A 9,499-nucleotide genomic window follows, 5' to 3' on the forward strand; every position below is an offset into this window, starting at 1 on the left:
TTTGATTTTGAAAAATGCATTGTTAGCGACACAAGTGACACCAGAAACAGTCATATCACCAGAGCATGTACCTTTACCACTAAGACAACCACTGCCGTCTTTTGTGAAACAGTCAGCAGAATTTACCGTACTAACAATAAAGAACAATCCAATAATAATAGAAGAGAGCATTTTTGTTAAACTTATTGAAAAAAGAAGTTCTGATGGGATTAAATATTCATTTAAAAGGGTAGTAATATTCAGAAAGAGTCATTAAGAGTTAATTATAATTTTCAATAACTCCCAATTTTTGTGAATAATAAAGTTTAAAAAAGTGTTTAATATTTTAATTGTTTTTTCATATATTTAAATTAACTTAAATTATATATACAAAATTTAAATGACCGTTTTTTAAAACGATATTGTAATCTTTTTTTAATTAAAAATGGTCTAAATATATAATCAATAAATGTTCTTTGTTTCCATAGCTTTTTTTAATTTTTTTAATATAATAATTTATTAATTTAAATATTATATCACTTTAATATATTAAAATAATAGATCATTTTAATTAAAAATAGACTTAAAGAAAACAAAACCAAACTTAACAATAAAATAGTGTTTAGCGAACTGTATCATTCATCATAATTATTTTAATTATATATATAATACATACTTTTTTATTATTCTACTTACTATAAAAAAATATATTATTTATTTAAACCAACAAATTTTAATTTTTAAAACTTTTGGGAATAACACAAAGAAATGTATTTTAAGATTGAATGAGAATACAAAGTTCTAAAAGGGGTTATTTTATTCAAAACAATGTTCAAATAATTATATAAAAATGTACACTTATTTAAAATCTAATATGAAATTTGATTTACCATTCAAAATATACACTATTTAGTTTGTTTTTATTACAAAAACCAGCCAAATTTATATAATATCCAAATACGCACAATAATCGAATGAATCCTTTAAGTGTTCATTTTTATTGATTATTAATTTACTATAACAATTTCATAATTATAAAACATAAATTCCATCAAAAATATCTATAACGAGCTATGAATGAATTGAAAAACCATCAAAACACTTAAATTTTAATAATTTTTTCTGTTATAAATCACAGAGACGACCATTGCAATTAAAAAGCGTTTATTTACTAACTGTATCTATTGTTAATATAATGTAAACTAAAAATTATTAATATTTTAATTTAATACGAACAAATAAAAATCAACCCAAACTTCATTAAAATGACTCAATTAAAAGTATTTAATTAATAGTCAATGGCTTATTTTCATCATTTTTTGTATTAAACTCACTTCTAATTTCTTTATAACCATTTTCCTCTGCATCTCTATTTTTGGTAATTTCGTCCACATCACCAAAATTATTAAAAATGTTCAAAACATTTGCGAGCAAGAACATTGGTAAGTTATTCAAGACACCACTCTCTGTTGGTCCGAGTAATATATTGTTTAAATATGCGTAAGGACTCAAAAACACACTAAATAGTGAACTGCATTTAATAAATGCAGCAGAGACGAAAGCTGGTGCAAACACGTTTCCACTTTTGATCATCACATCTCCAAGTAAAAGTGCCTGAGAGAACCTCATAAAAGCACTTGCAAAGATGTACTGATATGAATAATAGTTATTAATACTCAGTCCATCATACACCGCATACACAGCAATTTGTATAAAAGATGTTATGATATTTGCGACTGCTGGATGTACGTGTGACGCGATGGATATAAGCAAATACCCTCTAAGTCCCAATTCACAGAGAAAGACCATCCCAAAATAAGTCAGAGGTGCGCCAACGACAGTTAGAAAGGAGTTGTAAACTATTTGGAATTTAATTTCGGAATCAGAACGGTTGTCTGAAAGTTCTATTTTGTATTGCAGAACTTCTTTGTCCATCGACCAACTCACGTCTGATGGATAACAAATGTAATATAACACAAATCCTAAAACTACTAATAACTGCCCAATGAAGAGCGAACATAAAATGAAAGGCCAGCGCTTGCGCCAGTCGATTTGAAGTGTCACAAAATAAGAGGGCAATGGTGTGAATGTTATTAAATATACAAAGTAGACTAAAACACCAGGAAGTAAGTTTGTGAACAAGTTGGTATATGAGTACATTGGAGAGTAGACCGATCCCATGAAATAGAGAAAGATGTTTGGTATCGACATACAAAGAATTAATAAAATGACATATAAAGTAAAACGTATCAGTGAACGATCAAACTGAATTGTTCGGAAAAAGGTTTTATACTCGGGAAGAAGAACAGGACTTATTTTCATTACAATGATTTCGAATAGAAAATTGGAGTTTTTTATATATAATTAACAATAATTCTATATTTGTATTACATTCCTCTTTAATGTCAAAGTTTCTTCTTTTCAATTATTTTAAATTATTTAATTTAAAATTTTCAAACTTATTCAAATTTGACCAAACAAACATAAAATTTTTTGATCAATAAAAAGATTGGTTACGAAAAAATTATTTTTGTGTTATAATTTTTAAATAAATATAACGATAGTTATTTTTATATTAAACGAATAAAATTAAATTTGACCGTTTGTATATTATAATTGTAGTTAAGGTAAACGACATCTTATTGAAAATATATAAAAACTTAAAAACTGGCTTTTCGATACACTCTCAAACATATACGAGCAATATATTGTTATTTGTTTAATAACGAATTGAAAATAAATATAATTTATATAATTTATATTTTCAAAACCACTTAAATATAACAACAATCAAATATATTGTTATGTTGTTTTGTATAGATTGTTTATGTGTATATTCGTTTATATAAACAAATGAATAATTACTCTAGTTCAATTATCAGCTTGAATAAATATTCAAAACACTTAATTTAAAAAAAATCGTATAATTAATTAAACAAACGCAATTATTCAAAACCTGTATAAACAATTATTTTTTATATTCAAAAGTTTTTATTTAATGTTCAAAATGACAGATATTAAAATATATAAAGGACTATTTGTTGTTTTGAACTTTGATTTGTAAAGTGTCGTCTCAGGTTTATTATATTGTTTTTAATTTGTTCTTTCAAAATACCAAATTGACATGTTCTTATATGTGAATTCATTACAATACATATTCAAATATATTTTATGTAAACTAAAATCAAATTCTTGGTTAACACGTCATTTTGAGTTATATTATTATTTTTAGTAAATTATAATATGGAATATTATGTCAAATTTATTTGGAATGCGAAATAAATCTGGAATCAAATACAATAACTAATTTTTATTTGTAAGATATAAAATATATTTTTAATTTCAAAAATTATTTTTTAGTTTAAAAATATATTAAAATTGTTTTTAAACCACAAAACAATATATAGATTTATATTTACTATTAATTATAATAAAGATAATTTATTATTATATTTTATTTCTTATTAATTTTATTATAATATTATTACAGTTTACATTCATTAATAATACAATAAATTAACAATTATTTATTAAATTTATCATGTTTTTTAATATTTATTTCTTAACTTTTTATTTTTTATTTAAAATTGTTTCATAATATTGTTTGATAATTTGTTTCATAATTATAAATATATAACAGCTTTTAACATAATTAACCTGTTTGATTTTCAATCACAATAATCAACCATTTGAAATCTATAAATTCAAATATATGGTTGAACACTTTCAAATTTTATTTACTATTGTCGTTGTATTGTCATTTATACCATTTATCTGTATATTTACATACAAAACTTCTTCAAACTTTAAAGTGACATTTAATCCAAACGAGTTATTAAAAAAATAACACATTTAAATATCCAATTTATCACAACCAAAAAATTTTAACAACACATTTTAATTACAGTGGAGTCTGTAGCAATGTGTTCAAATATCAACCAAACAACAAAAGGGACTTGTGGCTTACAGCTGTTGGTGTCATAAGTGATAGTTATTACAAGAAAATAATGAAAGAGGTTTCTCTTGTGCTTGGTCTTGCTCATTCATTGATTCCACATGCAGATAAAGTGATTATACTTTTCAAAGGATACAACTATTCTCAACTTATTACACTTGCTCATAAGAACGGATTCAAAACACTTGAAGTTGACATGTCTTACATCGAGAAGTGTCAAGACGCCTCAAAACGTTTTTTGGATTCAAGGAATACATCCAAAATAACACTGAAAAATACGACAGGGTACTTATTAGTGACTTTCGTGATGTGTTCATATTTGCAGACTTCTTTGCAACATTCTCGTCAAATGATCTGTTTTTTACACCTGAGTGCATTTATGGCAATAATAACTGTGTGACACTAAATGAAATTGAAAACAAACAGTGGATGAAAGGGGGATTTGGTCAGAAGGTGTCTAATGGGTATGTTAAGAATTCATCGTTATTAATCAATGTTGGGACAACATTTGGAGGAACTGAACAAGTGTTAAATTACATCAGATTAATGACAGAAACAATGAAACCCCAGAAATATTCAGAATGGGGGTATGACCAGGCAGTCCACAACTACATCTTTTACACGCACTACTTCAATCAAAAGTACAATTTTTATTATGAAAACATAAAAGAAAAAATAAATAAAATAAAGAAAAATGAAACCCAAAAAGTTGAAAATGATTATACAAATAAGTACCAAGTACCAACTTGATGGGTGTTCGCAAAGAATTTGTTTCAGAGATGATAATAAAATAATTTATAATTCTCAAAACAAAACCCTTTTTAATATTGAAAACTTATGTGCCCCAGTCTTGAGACACAAAATTGTAACTCATGGATTTATTCCAAGTTGGAATGGAGATCCACAAAAAGTATAAGATATTTTGATTTTATTTAATTGTTTATATAAAAATGTAAATTCGTTTATAATTTAAATTTTTTAAACAAAAAAATGTGGATTTGTAAAGTTAAAAATATAAAACAAAATAATTTTTTTATAAATTTAATGTTTAATAATATAGAATTTTTTAACTCATAAATGTTTTATATAAAAATTATACATTTTCATGTGTGTAGTTAAAAATACAACAAAAAATAACACAATAATCATTTGACATTATCCGTTACATTTTAACTCTAAAGTATGGAAAAACGTGATTACTTTTTTCTGATTATTTTAAAATATATTACACTCTATCTTTTAACATTATTTAATACATTTTAAACCATTAAAATTGAAATATTGTGGAAAGCAGTTTCAAAAATTCATTCCGTTTTATCGATTTTTTTCACCTTTTACCTAATTCACTATTTTTAAACAAAAATAAACCTATTTTTTGTCAACCAGATAAAATTAAAAGACCGTTTTTAATAAATTATCGAGTATAAAAGTGTTTAACATAAAAATTGATTATAATAATAAAAACTTATCTTTTAAAGAAGTAATTGAAATCGTTTATTTTGTTAAAAAGTTATTGTTAATAACTGTATAAATAAAATAAAGCATTTAGATACAACAAATCTTAGTTTTAATAAAAATATAATTTTTAAAAATAAACAGTTTATAAAAATAGTAAATTAAATAAATAAATTACATGTTAAAACTAAAGATCTCTATCCATTCAAACTCGTAAAAACTACCCAATTTGATTACTTTTGAAAATATCATTTTATGTTTTTGTTTTGTAATTATCGACAATAATTGTTGTATTTTATCAATTATTAATAATTAAGTTGTTTTTTTACTTTTATTAAATGTTTTATTTGCAACAATTCCAAATCGAATGTAAATTATTTGCTTCCTCTCAAACTTTACGTTTAATTGAATATGTTTTATTGTTTTTCTATCAACCCCACGTTTAAAAACTCACCAAACAATTCTAAAGTTGAACTTTTCGAATTTGAAAACACTTTTTAATTTATCAATTATTTTTAAATTAAAATGACAAATATTAAAAATTTAAACAAATTTAATGTAATATTTTATTCATTATCGATTATTACCATTTAAAAATATCAATAAAAATATATTGAAATTATTTTATAATGTAGTAACTAAAACAAATGGAAATATGAACATTATTAACCACTCCATTTATTCAAATATACAAAGTAAAATAATTGGTCTTATTTAGGTGTAGTTTTTTTTTAAAAAAATAGAATTTTGAGAAAAAAACGATTGTAACTTTTTAAAATAAAAATATTTTTACATTAATTTTTTGTATATAAGTCCTTTTTGACTAGTTAATTCATTCAAAGCTCTTCCTCTTCTTTGTAGCTGCTCTGAGTGAAACTCTTTACTACAACGTCGTTTTAGAATCAAGCGATGTCATTACATATGAGAAATATGACGTTGATACATGTTACATGACCAAGAATGCCGAGTACTTCAAAATTACTGTGGCTACCGGTGCTTACACTCGAAGCTATTTTACTGACGCTGATTGTAAAATTGCTGGTACCACAGGATCAGAAGCCATTGACTTCACTGCTACAAGCACTTCATGGAAGAAAAGTGTTGATGCCAAATACACAAAAGAGGTCGCCTTTACTGCTGAAGCCAAGACTGCATGCCCAAATAAAGACAAAAAGATCGCTGGTGTTTACAACAATGGTGTCTGCTATAAATTTGCTTCTGCATACAAAAAGGCTGTTATTATCGAAGATGCCGGTGTTAAAAAGTGGACTCTCGCTGTTTATAACGATGCTGCGTGCACCGATCAAACTTCTACCCCATCTAAAGTTGAGTGTAACAAATGCACTAATGACGTTTATACTGCCTGCTATGAATCAGAAAGCCCAGTTGTTCCAGATTCATCTGCTATTAACTTCATCTTATTGGCTTTGGCAATTTTTGCCTTCCTTTTCTAAGCTATTCTAATTCTGAATTTGGCAAGTATTATTTTTGTTATATTTACACTTAAATTTGTTTAATTTTAATTACAGTGTTACATCATTTGATAACACTTAATACTTACCCAAATACATACAGACTGTTTTTGTTTTTCATTTTTATTACATAAAAATAATCGTTTCAATTTGTTTAATTAAATAAATTACAAAAACAAAAAAAACATAACAATACAACAAAGATAATTTATTTTAAAAAAGTTGAGTATTTCCATTAATTTGTTTAATAATCCAAAGACCTTTAAATTAAACTTAATAAACTCACCAACAACCCAATACTGCTCTTTTTAACAGTTATTAGATTTGTCCCAAAACTGTTTAAATAATTTTGAAATATTATTAGGTGATTTTCCCGAAAAAAACAGATAAAAACAAATAAAATAAAATTATCATAAAGGAATTATTTTTTATTTTTTATACCAAAAAATCGTTTTGTGCGTTTATTTTTTAAATAAAAATTTATAAGCAAAACATAACAAAAATTACAACCAAAATAATAAAGAGTTGGTGGAAAAAGTCAGTTTTTGAAAATTATAGTAAAATATAATATTTATTGTTATAAATAAATAACATTTTGTATCATTTCTAAAACATTAATTAAAAACAAAAAAATAAATAACCAAAAATAATTGTAAACTCAAACAATGATTTGATTTTTTTATATTTATGTTAATAAAATTGACGTTTCGGATACATAACACGGTTTTGTTGTTGTAGTTGTATTACCCCTTAAACAGTCAATTGCGACCACTTGATGTTTGTTTTTAAAATTGAAAATGATGATTTAGTAAGTATAAAAGAAAGCGAATTTAAAAGTTATCAAATAAATCATTTGATTTATTATTTAATAAATACAACACGATTCAACAATAAAAAACTTAAATGTAGCATTTTGAAACAATTTATTTATAATAACAAATTTGGACTTTTAAATATATTAAAGAAACCCACAAAACGCAGCGAATGTTTAAAAATTGTCACTCATTCAATCCACCCATAAATTGAATCAATTTTTATATGAAAGTGTCAATGTGTAAAATCAACTGAGATTGATTATGGTAGTAGCTTAAAGTTTTAAAATATTCAATTTCTGTATTTAATTTCAAAAAGGTGTTTCAATATATAAATTGAATTTGTGTCCTGCTCGAAAGTTATATAAATTTTAATAATAATAAAAATAGTAATAATAACCAATAAAAATAATTGTTTAAAATATTTTTATAAACTATAATTAATCTTATCAAGACAGACTTATTTCTGCCAAAACTGATAAAATTATTCATAAAATCCGAAGACAATGATAAAAAGTCAGATATACTAAATGTAAAATAAGGTATTTATTGTTTAATATAACAAATAAATAATAATAGTCGTAATAAAAAAATCACAATAGGTAATGTTCACTGAATGGCGAAAAATGATAATTGTGATTGATATTAACATTGAGTAACATGCTTATTTGTTATAGTAAAAATGATAGAGTCGAAATAGTTGTAAAATATCATAACAATAAAACGAATCCAATACGCATTATTTTCACAGATAGTGATGCATCTTCAATTAATTATTAAGCAACCCAAATATAAAGAATAATAATTTTTGTTTGGAAGTACAATTACTGGAGTTACAAAAGCATTATCAAAAGAAAAACTAGCTATACAAATGCTACGTTTGCATGAATAAAACACTCCAAGTTTAAGTTCTTCAATTTCTTGAGTTTTTCATACTTCTCTTTGGTAACATTAACAAACATGCTATGTTTATCCATCCAATCAGAAAACCCGACTTCATCTACGTTGAAAAAGTGCTGCTGGTGTTCCATTTAACAATTTCAATTCTTTGTAAATATGGATGAAATAAAGTTTTACTTTTTCTAATTCATCCGGCACTGCATTTTTTTCACGCAATCATGAAAATGTTCCACGTGTCTTCTTAAATACTGTGTGATATTTCGGAATAATGATCAATTAAATTACAAACATTTATTATAAGCGAATTCATTAATGCAATTATTTTCTGAACATGATGGTACAAGGTTTTCAACAAATTCATCTATTCTTCTTGATATTTTATGAAAAACGACATTCTGGATAAACAGTTTCGGGTTTCTTTAAATGATCAGAAAGTGTTTGAAAAGTGATGCTGAATAGTCGACTCATAATTGTTAGAGAAAAATCAGTTTTATTTGAAAGTAATCAATTTGCTTTGTCATTGTAAAAGACTCCAATAAAGGTTGTTTTAATGATTCTGAATTTAATATTGTTTCGAGTAGTTTGTTAACTTTTTCATTTTCCGTTGGAGTGTTTTTACGTGGATATAAATCGTTCCTTCTGATTTCTTGGAGACTTAAAGCTTTTTGGTTATTTTTTAACATTTTGTTTTTTACAGTTTTTGTTATTTAATTTTTTGTTTTTAAAATAAATAACAATTTTTAAAAGAAACTATATTAAAAAACTATAAGGTGGCTTGTTCACATCAGGTGGCCAATTTTTCATTCTATATATCTGTAATTTTTTATTATTAGAAAAATAATAAACATATTATAAGTTTATTTAAAACAAGAATATATATTTTTTTCTTTCATTATCTTTAAATTAACAACAGTCCACAATTAAAT

General features: G+C 24.5%; 4 protein-coding genes across 4 annotated transcripts; 2 read left to right on the forward strand and 2 right to left on the reverse strand.

The window, feature by feature from the left end:
- Positions 1 to 32: 32 nt before the first annotated feature.
- EIN_482600 (Hypothetical protein) lies at positions 33 to 171 on the reverse strand (the record flags this gene model as incomplete). The annotated part of the gene is made up of 1 exon (XM_004256919.1): positions 33 to 171. A coding segment is annotated over one exon (139 nt), but the record flags the coding sequence as incomplete, so codon positions are not given.
- A 1,092-nt stretch (positions 172 to 1,263) lies between these two features.
- On the reverse strand, positions 1,264 to 2,190 carry EIN_482610 (hypothetical protein; the record flags this gene model as incomplete). Its single annotated transcript, XM_004256920.1, has 1 exon — positions 1,264 to 2,190. One exon carries the CDS (start codon positions 2,188 to 2,190, stop codon positions 1,264 to 1,266), a length of 927 nt encoding a protein of 308 aa, XP_004256968.1.
- A 1,501-nt stretch (positions 2,191 to 3,691) lies between these two features.
- On the forward strand, positions 3,692 to 4,684 carry EIN_482620 (hypothetical protein; the record flags this gene model as incomplete). The annotated part of the gene is made up of 3 exons (XM_004256921.1): positions 3,692 to 3,810; positions 3,887 to 4,328; positions 4,361 to 4,684. The coding sequence occupies 3 exons, from the start codon at positions 3,692 to 3,694 to the stop codon at positions 4,682 to 4,684; spliced, it is 885 nt and encodes a 294-aa protein (XP_004256969.1).
- Positions 4,685 to 6,339: 1,655 nt separating this feature from the next.
- EIN_482630 (hypothetical protein) lies at positions 6,340 to 6,843 on the forward strand (the record flags this gene model as incomplete). Its single annotated transcript, XM_004256922.1, has 1 exon — positions 6,340 to 6,843. The coding sequence occupies one exon, from the start codon at positions 6,340 to 6,342 to the stop codon at positions 6,841 to 6,843; it is 504 nt and encodes a 167-aa protein (XP_004256970.1).
- Between the last annotated feature and the right edge of the window lie 2,656 nt (positions 6,844 to 9,499).

Source organism: Entamoeba invadens, assembly GCF_000330505.1.
Source record: "Entamoeba invadens IP1 unplaced genomic scaffold scaff_1105074725519, whole genome shotgun sequence".
In the NCBI taxonomy this organism is placed as follows: domain Eukaryota; phylum Evosea; order Mastigamoebida; family Endamoebidae; genus Entamoeba; species Entamoeba invadens.